This window comes from Oncorhynchus masou, chromosome 29 (assembly GCF_036934945.1).
Source record: "Oncorhynchus masou masou isolate Uvic2021 chromosome 29, UVic_Omas_1.1, whole genome shotgun sequence".
In the NCBI taxonomy this organism is placed as follows: Eukaryota; Metazoa; Chordata; class Actinopteri; order Salmoniformes; family Salmonidae; genus Oncorhynchus; species Oncorhynchus masou.
In genome coordinates, this window is record NC_088240.1 from 81,447,323 (window position 1) to 81,465,779 (window position 18,457).

An 18,457-nucleotide genomic window follows, 5' to 3' on the forward strand; every position below is an offset into this window, starting at 1 on the left:
GTGATGGAGTCAGCCATTGGTGTACTCGTGTCCCAGTTCAAGGCGTTTGCTGGAAGTGATGGATCCTCAGACACACTGAGCAGAGATGAGTTCCAGAGCCTGGTCAAAACACAACTCCCCAACTTCGTTAAGGTAATTACATGTTAATTATACTGTGGTAACATTTGAGTAATACTATAACCAGTGATCGCAGGCTTTTATTCCAGTCCAGCTATAATACAACTGATTCAGCTTGATGATTAGTGCTGGGCTGTAACAAAAGCGTCCCCCCTTTAGCTCTCTAGGAGCAGGGTTGGTGAGCCACAACATTAGTTTGTGGTCCACTTAATTTCCTCTAGATGGGGACATAGACTGCAGAGATGCCTCTCGTCCTTCCACCCTCTGCCTCCTGTGGTGTATCAGTATGGCCATGCTAAAATAGACATTTGTGCTTGTAAAGTGCTGTACCGCCATCCTTTCTAGAATGGCCAAATAGTGACACCCATCAAATAGCTTAATTTCCTTGTTCCCTTCTCATGACCACAGATGGTAGAAAGGTTTCTTCTCATCACATGGCTTTTCTGACAAGCACAATCAGATCAGTCAGTGTGGTTCTGAATCTGAGAAGAGGAAAGGAAGCCTCTTAACTAGTGATTCTGACGGCCCTTATTGCCCCCCTGTAGAACGCTGATGACCCAGCTGTCATCGACCGACTCATGGACTCAATTGACGAGAACAACGACGGAGAGCTCACCTTCCTGGAGTTCTGGCAGCTGATTGGACGACTAGCAAATCAACACGGCGGCTTTATCCAATAGGATGTCTCCATGTCCTGTTCTGTTACTACCATATGATTACATATGATCACTTATTCTAGTGATATGGTTATCCCCATGTTGTGTTTCTAAATTGTCAAGTGTTTGCTAAAGCTATGGAGGATTGGTCCAGCAAAATAAAACATGGATGAATCATACAACTATAGTATCTATGACTACCTGACCTTACTCTCTCTCTCTCTCTCCCTACCTCTCTTTCTTTCTCTCTCCTCTCTATCCCTTTCTGTTGCAGCCAGAATTCCCTACTTGTTTTGAAAGTATAATTATATCTTGCCAAACTAATACTGCACACACACACACACACACACACACACACACACACACACACACACACACACACACACACACACACACACACACACACACACACACACACACACACACACACACACACAGAGCAGTGATGGCATCGGACTATGTCTGCATTGTCTGTGTAAATGTAGAACTTGGTGTGTAAGTAGAATTTATTCTGGCCCTGTTGTGAATGAGACTGCTAGTGTTTTCCAGGAGGTTGTACCTCTTGCCAAATGAACAGGAGGCTATAGGAATGAAAGAGAAAAACACCATTAAGTGTATTGGCACTAGGCAGGAGTAAAGAATTGTGGACATAGCCTGGATGTCAGTCTTACTGCTTCAGCCAATGATGATTGCTATGATGTTTGGTATGGCAGCAGGGAAGGAGTTGGCTAAAGCAGCAGAATATCTGGCTCCCAGGCTATAGGGAGAATCAGTAGCAGTGAGTGGGTAAAATCAATGAAGAAGCCAAGACAGAAAAATAAAAGCCATATTACAACCTATGTGTTGTGATAACTGCGTTGTTTGCTCTATAACCTGTTGTTAGTTCATATGCCTTGACACAGTGATATATATAGGCCTAAGGCCGAGACAGTGGCAGAATAAATTCAACCAAACCCCCCCCGGATAGCGTCCTCTGTCCACAAAGCATATTGCATGTACAGTAACATCACCTACAGCATGGTAAAGCAAGTTAATGTTTTAGACATTTTGTTTTAGACATTTACTAAACAACTATTGATTTAGAACACCGGAGAGTTAATGCAAATCACAAAGAAAACAGGAGCCTCCACTATTCCAGCACCATTTCAACATCATCAACTCACCTATGCTTAGTCTAATACAGTGACAACTAAAATATTCCAAAAACAATTTAGTCTAATCAACTTAATGTGTGTGTGTGTGTGTGTGTGTGTGTGTGTGTGTGTGTGTGTGTGTGTGTGCGTAAGGAGGAAAAAACATGTTGACTCACCCTACTTGTAGACACACCAATGCTATCTTCCTCTCTTTCATGTTGCTGAAACTGTCTATGACTTTGTCTTACACTATATGCTTTTAGTTGTTGTTGTCCTATAGGCTGGCTAAAATGCTTGCTTGCTAGCCTTACAACGACTAGTCAGCTTGTTTTAGCCTACTACATCTAGCTACATTGAACTCTCATCCTCTCAGGCCACAGGCACAATGTATGACTATGGTTGGATCAGAATGGCCATTATAATCATTGGCCAGAACACAGAATCACAGTGGATTCTGAAAGTTTTCAGTTACGTTACAGCCTTATTCTAAAATGGGTTAAATAACACATGTTCCTTATCAATCTACGCACAATACCGCATAATAACAAAGCAAAAACAGGTTTACACATTTTTGCAAATGTATTACAAAAACAGAAATACCTTATTCATGTAAGTATTCAGACCCTTTGCTATGAGACTCGAAACGGAGTTCAAGTGCATCCTGTTTCCAGTGATCATTCTTGAGATGTTTCTACAACTTGATTGGAGTCCATATGTGGTAAATTCAATTGATTGGACATGATTTGGAAAGGCACACACCTGTCTATATATGGTCCCAAGGTTGACAGTGCATGTCAGAGCAAAATCCAAGCCATGAGGTCATATAGGAATTGTCCGTAGAGCTCCAAGGCAGAATTGTGTTGAGGCACAGATCCGGGGAAAGGTACCAAAACATTTCTGCAGCATTGAAGGCCCACAAGAGCACAGTGACCTCCATCATTCTTAAATGGTGCTTCTGAGTGCCGCAGCGGACTAAGGCAATGCATTTCAGTGCAAGAGGTGTCACGCAATCGGGGGAGAAGGGCCTTTGTCAGGGAGGTGACCAAGAACCCAATGGTCACTCTGACAGAGCTCCAGAGTTCCTCTATGGAGATGGTAGAACCTTCCAGAAGGACAACCATCTCTACAGCACTCCGCAAATCAGGACTTTTTTGTAGAGTAGCCAGACGGAAGCCACTCCTCAGTAAAAGGCACATGACAGCCCACTTGGAGTTTGCCAAAGGCACCTCAAGGACTCTCAGACCATGAGAAACAAGATGCTCTGGTCTGATGAAACCAAGGTTGAACTCTTTGACCTGAATTCCAAGCGTCACGTCTGGAGGAAACCTGGCACCATCCCTACGGTGAAGCATGTTGCTGGCAGCATCTTGCTGTGGGGATGTTTTTCAGCGGCAGGGACTGGGAGACTAGTCAGGATCGAGGGAATGATTTACAGCGCAAAATACAGAGCGATACTTGATGAAAACCTGCTCCAGAGCACTCAGGACCTCAGACTGGGGCAAAGATTCACCTTCCAACAGGATAACTACCCTAAGAACACAACCAAGACAATGCAGGAGTGACTTCGGGACAAGTCTCTGAATGTCCTTGAATGGCCCACCCAGAGACCGGACTTGAACAAGATCTAACATCTCTAGAGAACGGAAAATAGTTGTGCAGTGACACTCCCCATTCAATCTGACACACCCCGGCGCATCTGCAGAGAAAAATGGAAGAAACTCCCCAAATATAGGTGTGCCAAGCTTGTACCATCATTCCCAAGGCTGTAATAGCTGCCAAAGGTGCTTCAACGAAGTACTAAGTAAAGGGTCTGAATACTTGTGTAAATGTGATCAGTTTTTTCTTTTTTTTTGCAAACATTTCTAAAAACCTGTTTTTGCTTTGTCATTATGGGGTACTGTGTGTAGAATGAGGCTGTAACGTAACAAAATGTGCAAAGGTTAAGGGTTCTGAATACTTTCCAAATGCACTGTAAGTAAAACCACAAGTCCAAATCCCTCTCCATCCATGGCTATTTTAGGAAAGGGACAATTTTAGCTAGCTAGCCAGCCACCAGAGGACAACAACACAACGAGATGCAACAATTCAAGTTTTTTCTGTCAATGACGTTTGGCTTTTGATGTGATGTGATTGGTGTGAAGCCAAATCCAAACTGGCTTCCCACAGCTGAGTTTACTTAGTTTATCTCAACGCTGATTGGCTTTCATTGTGTAATTTTTTTTAATCAAGGGAATCCAAATGCTCACTCGCTTCCCTTGCATTCAATGCTACAGGCGGCAACAATATTCTCTTTTTGACGAGACAGCATCAGATATATGGGCTACACATACAGAGACAGAGGGGCACTGTTTTGCTCGCTTGGTTGCTTTCTTCGGTGAGATCCATTCAACCTCTTGTGAAATGAAGGAAAAAAACGTATGAAACACAGAGAGACAAAATATACATTATTTTATCTTGTTTTTTGGTCAATTTCTTGGGGAAGCCTGGCTTCCCTTGGCATCCATGAATACATGCCACGGGAGAATGTAGCCTACTTGTAAATAGCAAACTGACTAAAAACATGGCTGTGAATATGTTCTTAATGAATCTGTCTGTGAGTTCTACATGACTAAGTTTCTCCTTGCTTTGTGAATAATTATACATTATGGTTTGTGTTTCTGAGCAATGTGGTTGAATAAACTCGAACTGATGTTGACTTTAAGGGTGTGGTGGAAATATGACTCGGTCTACTACCATGCACAGACACACACACCTTATTGCCTGTTCAAACTTGCACACTCAAGATGCTGATGCAATGTGGTGGCCAAAATATTTGAGCCATCCCTAACATTGATCTGTGGAAAGTCATTTTTAAGTTACTTTTTACATTTTGTGGAGGGTTCATAATAGCATACCTGAGTTTACCATATGACTACAAATAAAATAAAAAAATCTAAATACAACAGTCTACAATAAACTATCTATTGTAAACATGAACATAAAATAACTGGCAAACTATAGAGTAACCCCATTCAGAACCAATCAGTCGATATAATCGAGAAAATCCTCAGAAATTACGCGATATGAATCAGACAGTGGGGCGCCGCCTGACCCACTAGTTGATCAGAAGGTTCAAATCAACGTTTCATATCGTAGAGTAGTTATTAACATGAATCTGTTGGCAGCCCTTCCCCCTTTGTCTATCTCCCTTGCTCTTTCCAGGCACACGGCCCCCTTTCCCAGGCACACGCCCTTCTGTGACACAATACAAAAAGTTTGGTGAAGAAAAATTCTATCACGGAAGAGATTCTTTTGAGTGCAACTAGTTGATCAAGTTTGAGCCTTGAGAAGAGTGCCTGAAAGACTGAGAAACAGAGAGAGCCTGGACAAGATAATTGACATCGAGCACATTTGTTTTTTTCTCATTCACAATCTAACGGTGAGTAGATAAAGTAAAAATGAAGTATGTAGCCTAGCCTGTTTGTCTAAAGTTCCGTTGACTCAAATAGGCCATTGCGTTGATGGATCCAAATGGGCCTCCCAGAAAATGTTCCTCCGTTCGAACATGATGATGTATAATGTATAGTTTGCGAGCGGATCTATTGTCCGAAACCCACCAAGCACGATAGCACAGGGATCGGCTTCTCCTTGTCGGTAACCCAATCCTCAACCCCTTTACAATTCAGGACAAACCAGAAGGCGCGTCTTTATTTTCCCTGTCAGTCTTAGTTTAGTTCGGCTAAAGGCGGGGGGGGGCGCAAAACCACGGTGGGTAGGCTACCCACAATCGTCTCAAATTATGCACGAGCCAACGAGTGAACGGTTCGGTAGTTGTTGTAGTTACAAGCTTGTGGACAATGACATTCGTTCGAGTCTGTCTACAACCTCAACACCGACCGTGGCCCTGTGGAACAGCAGCAAGGACAGCTCACACTGAATTATTAACGAACGATAAGACGTTGGTATAGTGAGTCGACTGACAACCCAAGGTGTATTTAATAGCGCGGGGAGAAATGGCTTGTGGCAAACGGCGTTGACAGCACCATGCAGGTATAGTTGCGGAAGTGAACCAGTCACACCTGGTAAGTTATTGAACACATCACAACCCCGCTGATTGATTCTGGTTGGCCATCGAAATAATCAAAGCTCATGCAGGTGAAACGAGTCCACTGAACCGAGCTTCTCACAGTTCATAGGCATGGAGAGAGTGAGTAGACGTGGCTCTAAATAAGTTATTGTGTGAAAGTCTGCCCATTTATGTAGTTAGGCCTGTAGCAGTGTTTCTCAAACTTTGCTGTGACCCACCCAACGCCCTTTAAAGTATCCTGATTCGACTGAAGCAAGTTCTCTCCGCCATATTCAAGCTGCCACATGATTGTATCTATCCCCTAAATGTGTTCGGAAAGGAGAAAGATATCTACATTTTCAGGTGGATGATCACCTGCAAGCCCTGACATCCCAGGTCAAGCCAGGTATAACCCACAATGCTTTATAGAACACACTACCCACTTGGCACACACTAGTTGAATTAACATTGTTTCAACATTATTTGCCAACATATTGTGACGTGAATCAACATGGAACATTTTGAAAAAAGTCAACCTGCATTGGAAGCATTGAAATGTGGGTAAAACTTCAACCTAAATACATTTAACCTGACAAAGGTTGTTACAGTACATCAATCTAATTCCGACATAATCAGAACTATGTATAAGTTGAAATCCTGTTGAATTCCACTTAAAAACATAAATAATAGTTTTCATCATATTCAATATGGATTAAATTACGTTGAGTTTCATATTTGATTGGGCATATTTTACATAGTGATTGTTTCAACGTCATGCCATTAACCTAAACATAGAGGGATATTGACATAAAAAGTGAAGCCACAGTCCTACACTTCCTGCCTGAACATTGTCTCCTAGTGGAATACAGGTGGAAATTCACTTCAGTCAGATCAAGTCTACCACCCAGATACATGCCTCTATTGTACGCTGCTTAGCTATGGAAACAAGCTGTTAGATTCAACTGAGATATCATGTCAACACATAAACATTATTCAGCTTCCAAAGTCATTTGTGTAGACTACCTAAATAACGTTGAATAGTTGAAAGTAACTCCTAACTTTTCTTGCACACGTTGGATGTGAACGTAAATTCTTAGTGGGGTTTTTTAAACATCAATTAAACATGTCTGTCTCCCGAGTGGCACAGCGGTCTAAGGCCCTGCATCTCAGTGCTTGAGGTGTCACTACAACCTGGTTTGATTCCGGGCCGTATCACAACCGTCCATGATTGGGAGTCCCGTAGGGCGGTGCACAACTGGCCCAGCGTCGCCCGGGTTTGGCCAGTTTAGACCTTCATTGTAAATAATGATTTGTTCTTAACTGACTTGCCTAGTTAAATAAAGGTTAAATTTGAAAAAATATATTTAAAGTATTGTTGGAGCCTGAGCTGACCTGGTTTTCCCAAGTCATTGCTTCAAACATAAAACACCAAACTAGTGTCACCTTATTGAACTCTGTTGTCTCTTCTCTTAACTTCTCCTCTCCTCCCTCCCGCTGACCGAGTCCTGTCCAGGGTTCTGTTCTGTATTCTGGTGCAGCCCGGGCAGCTTGGTTTCACACCAGTTAGTCTCATTACATCCTCTGTTTGGGTCTAAAAAGATACTCATGGATCGATCTTCTCATCAATCACTCTGATCTAGGGCACACACACACATACACACACACACACAACATATAATAAGGGTGGGGGCCACCAAAAATCAGAAATCATGAGGGCCACAGTAGCTTGCGGGTCTGCGTACCCACATCCATACCCACATACAGTCAGAGCCAGCCTTTTGGGGGCCCTAAACAAAATTATTTGAGTGAATTTCCTGCGATTCTACACATGCCATGAGACCAATGTTTTCTGTTTTTCATATTAATTTCATCTGATTATACATCGGGGTCCCGGTCGGTCATTTGACCATGATTACTACACGTTTAGATAGCTGGCCGCTAGACTCATTTACCAATATAACATGTTTAGCTGACATGGCTAATGGAGTGACTGACATAACAAGAGAAACTGCTGATGCACAACCACATTTAGAAATGTCACCTGGTCTGTTCTACTATTGTAACTCTCAACAGTAAGTTGAGACCCTGACTGAGTTCCTGAAAAATGTGTGGAGATTGATCCGCGGGCCTACAAAAGGGTTCAGGTGCCCATCCCTGATTATAATAATATATACCATTTAGCACTGTTTTATCCAAAGCGACTTAGTCATGCGTGCATACAAACCCACTACCCTGGCGTTACTGGCACCATGCTCTACCAACTGAGCTACAGAGGACCGCACACAGCGTCTCCTAATTATGGGCGATGTGCAGAGAAGATGTCTGGCTAGGGACACCCGCAGGCTGGTGAAATAGTGATGAGGGATGAAGATGATGACAGATGTCCAGCGGTGTGGGTCTGTGGTTGGCTAATGTGTTAGTTACAGCGGAACTCAAACAGGATAGTGTGTATGTGTGGGATATGAAACAGAATCCTACAGCTGGCATCAGAACATGGGTGTGTTCTGCTCTCACTCACATACTAATTAGGCTAATGCAAGATCAGTCCTAATTGGCCTAGGCCCAGGGGACAGGTGTGTGTGTTTGTGGGAATGCGCATGCATTTTGGTGTGTGTGCATTCAGGTGTGACATTGTCAGATGGGAGATTTACCTGTGGGTTGGGGCTCGAGGGTTACCCTCATCAGTACATCACCCATCATCATTACCCTCATCAGGACATCACCCGACCTACCCTCAGGACATCACCCATCATCATTACCCTCCTCAGGACATCACCTGACTTACCCTCAGGACATCACCCATCACCATTACCCTCCTCAGGACATCACCTGACTTACCCTCAGGACATCACCCATCACCATTACCCTCCTCAGGACATCACCTGACTTACCCTCAGGACATCACCCATCACCATTACCCTCCTCAGGACATCACCTGACTTACCCTCAGGACATCACCCATCATCATTACCCTCCTCAGGACATCACCCGACCTACCCTCAGGACATCACCCGACCTACCCTCAGGACATCACCCATCACCATTACCCTCCTCAGAACATCACCCATCATCATTACCCTCCTCAGGACATCACCCGACCTACCCTCAGGACATCACCCGACCTACCCTCAGGACATCACCCATAACCATTACCCTCCTCAGAACATCACCCGACCTACCCTCAGGACATCACCCGACCTACCCTCAGGACATCACCCATCATCATTACCCTCGTCAGGACATCACCCATCATCATTACCCTCGTCAGGACATCACCCATCATCATTACCCTCGTCAGGACATCACCCATCATCATTACCCTCGTCAGGACATCACCCATCATCATTACCCTCGTCAGGACATCACCCATCATCATTACCCTCGTCGGGACATCACCCGACCTACCCTCGGGACATCACCCGACCTACCCTCGGGACATCACCCGACCTACCCTCGGGACATCACCCGACCTACCCTCGGGACATCACCCATCATCATTACCCTCGTCAGGACATCACCCAACCTACCCTCAGGACATCACCCTAATGTTAAAAGAGAAGGGGTTAGAGATACAGTAGAGGGGGTAGGGTAGCTATATATATATGAGAGTGTAACAGACAGGTCTTAGCTGTAGTAATGTGAACCCATAGCCTTCTGTTGGCTTATGGTGATCAGGTATCCCTCTCTCCATCAGACATCACAGCTCCCATTGTTTACCTCAGACTCCTCCCGTCTCTCTCTCTCTCTCTCTATCCTTAGTTTCCTTTGTTTACCTCAGACTCCTCCCGTCTCTCTCTATCCTTAGTTTCCATTGTTTACCTCAGACTCCTCCCGTCTCTCTCTCTCTCTCTCTATCCTTAGTTTCCATTGTTTACCTCAGACTCCTCCCGTCTCTCTCTCTCTCTCTATCCTTAGTTTCCTTTGTTTACCTCAGACTCCTCCCGTCTCTCTCTATCCTTAGTTTCCATTGTTTACCTCAGACTCCTCCCGTCTCTCTCTCTCTCTCTCTATCCTTAGTTTCCTTTGTTTACCTCACCTCACCTCTCTTCCATTCTTTCCTCTATTCTGACATCCTCTTTCTACACTCAGAGTAAAAGGTACTATCTAGAACCTAAAGGGTTCTTCAGCTGTCCCCATTGACTAACCTTTTTTTGTTCCATGCAGGACCCTTTCCACAGAGTTTTCTATGTGGAATCAAAAATGATTTTCCTATGGGGACAGCTGAAGAACTCTTTAGGAACCCTTTCTTTCTAAGAGTGTACCTTGTCTTAACTGTTCCAGCTAGTTCCAGTGAAACAGTTGCTGCATTCAATTGTCTAAATGTTAGAGTTTTCTGCACCCCCCATCCTCTCCTCTCTCCCAGTAGCTATGGAGTCGGCCATCCAGACAGTGGTAGAAGTGTATCTGAAGTCTGCCAAAGGGAAGGGCAGTCTCGGAGATAAGGACTTCCAGGGCCTCGTCAATAAACAGCTCGGCAACGTCATGACTGTAAGTTCCACCTGTCCTTGTATCACTACTCCTCAACCCTAATCCTAGGTTTGTGTCCGCGTCCCGGTTAAACCCGAGCCGTGACCCTAGGTTCGTGTTCGCGTCCCGGTTAAACCCGAGCCGTGACCCTAGGTTCGTGTTCGCGTCCCGGTTAAACCCGAGCCGTGACCCTAGGTTCGTGTTCGCGTCCCGGTTAAACCCGAGCCGTGACCCTAGGTTCGTGTTCGCGTCCCGGTTAAACCCGAGCCGTGACCCTAGGTTCGTGTTCGCGTCCCGGTTAAACCCGAGCCGTGACCCTAGGTTCGTGTTCGCGTCCCGGTTAAACCCGAGCCGTGACCCTAGGTTCGTGTTCGCGTCCCGGTTAAACCCGAGCCGTGACCCTAGGTTCGTGTTCGCGTCCCGGTTAAACCCGAGCCGTGACCCTAGGTTCGTGTTCGCGTCCCGGTTAAACCCGAGCCGTGACCCTAGGTTCGTGTTCGCGTCCCGGTTAAACCCGAGCCGTGACCCTAGGTTCGTGTTCGCGTCCCGGTTAAACCCGAGCAGTGACCCTAGGTTCGTGTTCGCGTCCCGGTTAAACCCGAGCCGTGACCCTAGGTTCGTGTTCGCGTCCCGGTTAAACCCGAGCCGTGACCCTAGGTTCGTGTTCGCGTCCCGGTTAAACCCGAGCCGTGACCCTAGGTTCGTGTTCGCGTCCCGGTTAAACCCGAGCCGTGACCCTAGGTTTGTGTTCGCGTCCCGGTTAAACCCGAGCCGTGACCCTAGGTTTGTGTCCGCGTCCCGGTTAAACCCGAGCCGTGACCCTAGGTTTGTGTCCGCGTCCCGGTTAAACCCGAGCCGTGACCCTAGGTTCGTGTTCGCGTCCCGGTTAAACCCGAGCCGTGACCCTAGGTTCGTGTTCGCGTCCCGGTTAAACCCGAGCCTCAACCCTAGTCATAATGCAAATCAGCACCAGGTGTTATAGGGGAAGCAATCTTTAATGATAGACTCTTTCTCTCTCTCTGTATCCCCACTCTCTTCCTCTCTCCCCCTCTCACCTCATAGGGAACAGAGAGTTCCTCTGCAGTGAAGGAGATGCGTAAGGGATTGGACGAGAACAAAGATGGGAAGGTCAGCTTCCAGGAATACATGACTCTGATTGGCTACGTGGCAAACACCCTCAGCGAGCAGAGGACTGCAGCCAACAACACACCTGCCTCATAGGAACTGCATATGGTTTCATAGACACTCTATAAGATGTCTTATGCAGTCTGTAAGGCAGGGTTCTTCAATCCTGGTCCTAGTGACCCTCAGGGTGTGCAGGCTTTAGTTCCATTCCAGCACTGACACACCAGAGGAAACTCGTGAAGGCTTTGATGGGATTGATTACAGTGTGTGTGACCACAGGGCCAGAATTGAAGAACACTGCCATAAGGCCCCATGTACCTATAGAGGCTCATAGACCTGTCAATCTCCCTTGGCTGTATATCACTACATAATCACTACATAATCAGACTTAACTTCATCTCAACATATTTTATATGCTTACACTACCAATCTTCATCTCATTTATAACAATGTTACTGGTTTTATAAATACTTTATGAAGGCATTTTTTTTACATTAAGTTTAACAGTTCACATGTTTTAGTATAACTACTCTAAATCAACACTTCTACAGTAAATGGTTTGTTATCATGTTGAAATAAATGCCATGGCAATGTTTTAAAGTCGTGTCTTCTTTCACTGCTCTAACATTGTCCTAGGTGTGTGTATAGGTGGCACGCAGGTCAGGTGCAGGACAATTTATCTTGGTAAAATGGAGTAGTTTAATGACGTAAAAAAAACATGAAAAAATACAAAGAACAAAGTGGGTACGAGAACCCGACGCGCACCAATACAAACAACACGATGATAATAAACCATCTCTGACAAAGACATGAGGGGAAACGGGGTTAAATACAGAACAGGTCATGAATGGGATTGAAACCAGTTGTGTAGGAAGACAAGACAAAACCAATGAAAAATGAAAAATGGATCAATGATGGCTAGAAGACCGGTGACGTAGACCGCCCAGCACCGCCCGAACAAGGAGAGGCAACAACTTAGGCAGAAGTCTTTCTAAATGACATTCTCCAGGTTGCCCTGTGTCATGAGGAAGACACACACACACCTTATAGAACCAATACACTGATACCTGCTTCCATGGACACCAGCGGCCCCTTCTAAATTTTGTCGTGTCCCGCTCCGTTGCTCACGATGCACCAGAATATTGAAATTGGACACCAATATACAACACCACCTATTGTGCACAGCGAGGATACACACATCTTCTGTCAACAGAATACAATGCTGCATTGCACAAGGGAGAGATAAGTCTATACTGTAATACAGGCAGATCTATACACTACAATCCTACTCTCCACTCCCCCGGGTCTAGCAGCCTCAGAGCTGTAGTGGATGTAAGTACTGTATGTTACATTAACATTCAGACTTAACAAACATGACGTGCCCAGACACTATACAATTCAGTGGTTGTATAAGCCTGAGGCGTGGTCAAAGAAACAGCACAGACAAACAAGGAGACATATTACTTTGCTGTTTTGGTTTGTGGAGTGCAGTTGTTGTTAAAATATACATTATTACAATAGCTGTGCATTTGTATGAATGTAGGATTTGTGTGTAATTTTGTTTGCGTGTATATGTGTGTGTGTTACAGAAGTGATAACTATGCATGGCTGCCTGTCAAGGGTGTTGTCTCCATTCAGCTAGTACCCTCTGATCCTGTATCAGGTACCAGCTTCCCTTTCAAACAGCCTCAGGCCAGACACACACCCACTAGGCTAACCACAGCCTCCGGTCTGCTGAGCTGTTTACATTAGAAACCCCCTCTGGAGCTCCTATATTACCCTAATGCCATTCCAACATGTTCTGCACTTCATTTCAATAACCACTACCATCTAACCTACTGGGAGGCAGAACCATTGTTTCAGGCCTTAACCTAATCACCAGCTGAAATTGGCTGCTACCAATCAGTGGGTCCAACACAGCATTTGGAAACACTACCAGGCCAAGCAGGGCAGCTGTTGGACCAGGCCCAGCCAACAAGGTCATCACACCACACACCCTGAGGGGAGCAGGCACAGTTCACTGAGCAGATGCTTGAGAATGACAGATTACTTTTCCCCAATTGTTTACACGCTACAATTGGAACTTGAAACACAATCACCGAAACCTGAAACTCATGTACCAAATCCTTAAACCAAGTCTGCAAAATTGCAAGCTCTATAAACCAATTGGCTACACCCACTCCTCACAGGTGTAAACACTAGTTGCTGAATTGTTCACTTAGAAATCAGAGCTTTAGTGCTATAAAAGGCCACAGATGAGATGGAAGTCAATGGAAAATGGAAGTCAATGGTGAAGCAAGAGCTGGATGTGAAGGAGTGAGAGGAAGAGGACGAGGAAGGACAGTTGTCTCAGATGAGATTAGGGCCATATTGGTTGACCATGTGCTCAACCATGGGTTGAGTATGAGGGAGGCCGGGCAGAGAGTTCAGCCCAACCTGAGCTGCTACACGGTTGCATCTATCATCTGTACATTCAGAAATGACAATCGGTAAGTTACATACCATCGACACTATGCTCTTTATGTATACTGCAGTCTGACATACCAGTAGGCCTATGTTACTCAGTGATTGTTGCCCAACGTTACAGTAATGTCATCATATTTGTGGATCTTCTGCAGAACTGAGAGATGGCCAGGCCATGGTGGAAGACAGCGGCTGTTCACACCAGAACAGGAGACCGTGGTGGTGGCAAACAATGCCATTATCCTACGAGACATCCAGAACCATATCAGTTCAGACAACACAATACTCAGTAACATTCACCAGGTGGGCTTGTCTACATTGGCCCGTGTGTTACAGAGCAACTGAATCCTGATGAAACAGGTCTACAGGTCGCCATCAGAGAGGGTTAAAGAACAGCACTATGAATATGAGCAAGTAAGTACTATACTGTGAATTTACCATCATATCAGCACTGTATATACACATTACAGTACTGTAATCCAGTATATTGTGCCTCACCATATTGACTGCTCTAGAAGGGGATGGGGACGGAACATTATTGGCCATTGTAAATGTCCCTGGACAGCGTGGAGGGAATATCACCATGTGTGCAGCCGTTAGCCAGTAAGGCGTCAGCCATCACCATGCCAACCTTAGTCCCTACAACACCGCCCTTCTCATCACATTCCTGGACACACTACATGGCATCCTCATTCCAGCCGAGCAGAGGGGTGGACCAGAGCAGCCCAGGTATGTTGTCATCTGGGACAATGTGAGTTTCCACCGGGCTGCTCTGGTCCATCAACCTCCCTCCATATTCCCCATGGGGTGGCAGGGTAGCCTAGTGGTTAGAGCGTTGGACTAGTAACCGGAAGGTTGCAAGTTCAAACCCCCGAGCTGACAAGGTACAAATCTGTCGTTCTGCCCCTGAACAGGCAGTTAACCCACTGTTCCCAGGCCGTCATTGAAAATAAGAATTTGTTCTTAACTGACTTGCCTGGTTAAATAAAGGTAAAAAAAATCCTAAACACAATTGAACAGTTTTTTTCGGCATGGTGATGGAAGGTGTATGACCGCCATCCCCTCACACGCCTCTTCTCCAGGCAATGGATGATGCATGTGGTGAAGTTGATGTGGGGGCTTTTGGTGGCTGGATCCGAGAAGATTCTTTCCCCGCTGTTTAGCCAGGGAGAACATTGCTTGTGATGTAGATGAGGTGCTGTGGCCAGACCAAAATAGGAGGCAGGTGTAATGAACACGAGGGGAGACAGCGCTGGTTTCAAGCGTTGTTTATTGCATAGGACCACAGGAGGAGGCAGGTAGCTGGGTCCAGGGGCAGGCAGAAGGTCATACACAGGAGGAGGCAGGTAGCTGGGTCCAGGGGCAGGCAGAAGGTCATACACAGGAGGAGGCGGGTAGCTGGGTCCAGGGGCAGGCAGAAGGTCATACACAGGAGGAGGCAGGTAGCTGGGTCCAGGGGCAGGCAGAAGGTCATACACAGGAGGAGGCGGGTAGCTGGGTCCAGGAGCAGGCAGAAGGTCATACACAGGAGGAGGCAGGTAGCTGGGTCCAGGGGCAGGCAGAAGGTCATACACAGGAGGAGGCGGGTAGCTGGGTCCAGGAGCAGGCAGAAGGTCATACACAGGAGGAGGCAGGTAGCTGGGTCCAGGGGCAGGCAGAAGGTCATACACAGGAGGAGGCGGGTAGCTGGGTCCAGGGGCAGGCAGAATGTCATACACAGGAGGAGGCGGGTAGCTGGGTCCAGGGGCAGGCAGAATGTCATACACAGGAGGAGGCAGGTAGCTGGGTCCAGGGGCAGGCAGAAGGTCATACACAGGAGGAGGCAGGTAGCTGGGTCCAGGGGCAGGCAGAAGGTCATACACAGGAGGAGGCGGGTAGCTGGGTCCAGGGGCAGGCAGAAGGTCATACACAGGAGGAGGCAGGTAGCTGGGTCCAGGGGCAGGCAGAAGGTCATACACAGGAGGAAGCTGGTAGCTGGGTCCAGGGGCAGGCAGAAGGTCATACACAGGGGGTCCAAAAGGGCAACAGTACAGGCATGGAGAAGGCTAATGACGTAGTCCAGGAGATCAGGCAATAGGTAGAGAACAGGAAATCCGATAGGCAGGGAATAGGCAAAAGTCGTGGTTAGTGAGGCAGACAAAAACTATCATACACAGGAGAAGCTGATCATGGGCACCACAGCGCTCTGCAAGCCGTGTGTCACAAAACAAACAATACCTCACAGTGATGGGGTGCAAAGAACTGAACTAAATAGTGTGTGATAATGACATACAGGTGACTAGAATTCAGGTGATTGGGATCTGGAGCTGCGTTCAGGGGATCTACGTGTTTGAGGATGTGAGTTTGAAGCAGACATTACAGCAGGATGTAGCCTAATGTTTTTCTTTCTTACATTTTGCATGTGTTTTGTCTTTAGAGTTTTAAAGGAATGAGCCACTTTCATTTTTGTACAGAAAACCCTTTGTCTTTCTGAATGTTTTTCCTGTTTTTCTCCTGTTGGGTACAGAAAGTGTTACATACAAAACACAAGTGTGTAACGAATCTCTTCGTCGTCTGAGAAGGAGTAGGGAGGATCGGACCAATATGCACGTGGTTAGTGTCCATGTTCATTTATTAAACTGAACACATAAAACCAAAATAACAAAGTGGAAGGAAGAAACAAAACAGTTCTGTCAGGTGACACACAAAACAGAAAACAACTACCCACAAATCATAGTGGGAACACAGGCTACCTAAGTATGGTTCTCAATCAGAGACAGCGATTGACAGCTGCCTCTGATTGGGAACCATACCAGGCCAAAAGCAGAAATACAAAACATAGAACAAAAACATCAAATGCCCACCCCAACTCACGCCCTAACCACACTAAAACAGAGACATATAAAAGGAACTAAGGTCAGGACGTGACAAAGTGTTCAAAAATACCGCATTTTGGAAATAAATGACAACGTTTTTGTTACTGTATTGCATTTGTATGTGTATATTTGAGTAGGTATACATTACTGTAACAATCTTTTACAACCAGTGTAACACTGACAATGCAAAAGGCATACACCTACTGCTGGGATATTCATAGTAGTGTTTTGTGTTGAGCACATCATAAACCTACTGCTGGGATATTCATAGTAGTGTTTGGTGTTGAGCACATCATAAACCTACTGCTGGGACATTCAGTGTTTTGTGTTGAGCACATCATAAACCTACTGCTGGGATATTCATAGTAGTGTTTGGTGTTGAGCACATCATAAACCTACTGCTGGGATATTCAGTGTTTTGTGTTGAGCACATCATAAACCTACTGCTGGGACATTCAGTGTTTTGTGTTGAGCACATCATAAACCTACTGCTGGGATATTCAGTGTTTTGTGTTGAGCACATCATAAACCTACTGCTGGGATATTCAGTGTTTTGTGTTGAGCACATCATAAACCTACTGCTGGGATATTCATAGTAGTGTTTTGTGTTGAGCACATCATAAACCTACTGCTGGGATATTCAGTGTTTTGTGTTGAGCACATCAGTGTGTTGTTGGTTTGTTGACAGATCTATTCATATGGCTCGTGTGTCATTTTGATGCAAAAAAAACATTATGGAAAGCAATAACAGTTTTGAATGCAGTGTTTGCTATTGCTACAGATTTGTAGAGTTTTGTGTTTAGTCAGCAAACATGTGTAAAAAACTGTGGAAAACTGTAAATTAAATATGTTCTATTTCAGAGTATAAGTATTGAGATGGTCTGTATTTTAATCTTGTGGATGGCATGCATCTTTGAAAGAATATTGTCGGCTCCATAGCAGGACCTCTCACCTTCCTCCAAGGCTTCTCCTGTTTATCTAAACACACTTTCACTGCTTCTCCTGGCCTATGCACACTGACTGAGACAGTAAGTGATACCCCAATGTGGCTCTCTCTGCACCTTGGCTCCATTGTGGCTCTCTCTGCACCTTGGCTCCATTGTGGCTCTCTCTGCACCTTGGCTCCATTGTGGCTCTCTCTGCACCTTGGCTCCATTGTGGCTCTCTCTGCACCTTAGCTCCATTGTGGCTCTCTCTGCACCTTGGCTCCATTGTGGCTCTCACTGTACCTTGGCTCCATTGTGGCTCTCTCTGTACCTTGGCTCCATTGTGGCTCCATTGTGGCTCTCTCTGCACCGTGGCTCCATTGTGGCTCTCTCTGCACCTTGGCTCCATTGTGGCTCTCTCTGTACCTTAGCTCCATTGTGGCTCTCTCTGTACCTTGGCTTCATTGTGGCTCTCACTGTACCTTGGCTCCATTGTGGCTCTCACTGTACCTTGGCTCCATTGTGGCTCTCTCTGTACCTTGGCTCCATTATTATTATTATATTATTGTGGCTCTCTCTGTACCTTGTCTCTGTGGCCAAAGTGGATAAATAGGCTACACCACATCGCTCCCCTCTCCTCCTCTTTTCCTCGTCTGCTTTCCCTCTGCTC

The 18,457-nt window shown here is 45.8% G+C and overlaps 2 protein-coding genes across 3 annotated transcripts; both read left to right on the forward strand.

The window, feature by feature from the left end:
• Nucleotides 1-3: 3 nt before the first annotated feature.
• On the forward strand, nt 4-797 carry LOC135521338 (protein S100-A11-like). The gene is made up of 2 exons (XM_064947255.1): nt 4-132; nt 663-797. Exons 1-2 carry the CDS (start codon nt 4-6, stop codon nt 795-797), a joined length of 264 nt encoding a protein of 87 aa, XP_064803327.1.
• A 4,325-nt stretch (nt 798-5,122) lies between these two features.
• Nucleotides 5,123-12,143, forward strand: LOC135520731 (protein S100-A16-like). 2 transcript variants are annotated; one of them, XM_064946495.1, is made up of 3 exons: nt 5,123-5,324; nt 10,315-10,439; nt 11,481-12,143. In XM_064946495.1, the coding sequence occupies exons 2-3, from the start codon at nt 10,320-10,322 to the stop codon at nt 11,637-11,639; spliced, it is 279 nt and encodes a 92-aa protein (XP_064802567.1). In that variant the 5' UTR covers nt 5,123-5,324; nt 10,315-10,319; the 3' UTR covers nt 11,640-12,143. The 2 variants fall into 2 exon arrangements, with proteins under 2 accessions (XP_064802567.1, XP_064802566.1); XM_064946494.1 differs by having other exon boundaries at nt 5,126-5,324; nt 10,318-10,439.
• Nucleotides 12,144-18,457: the final 6,314 nt, after the last annotated feature.

What these genes read in the sequence shown, in the direction of transcription:
- LOC135521338 (XM_064947255.1), top strand. Translation starts at nt 4, where the DNA reads ATGGAGTCAGCCATTGGTGTACTCGTGTCCCAGTTCAAGGCGTTTGCT. An exon ending in AACTCCCCAACTTCGTTAAG is followed by an intron (nt 133 to 662) that starts GTAATTACATGT and finishes GCCCCCCTGTAG; the next exon opens with AACGCTGATGACCCAGCTGT.
- LOC135520731 (XM_064946495.1), top strand. Translation starts at nt 10,320, where the DNA reads ATGGAGTCGGCCATCCAGACAGTGGTAGAAGTGTATCTGAAGTCTGCC. An exon ending in AGCTCGGCAACGTCATGACT is followed by an intron (nt 10,440 to 11,480) that starts GTAAGTTCCACC and finishes CTCACCTCATAG; the next exon opens with GGAACAGAGAGTTCCTCTGC.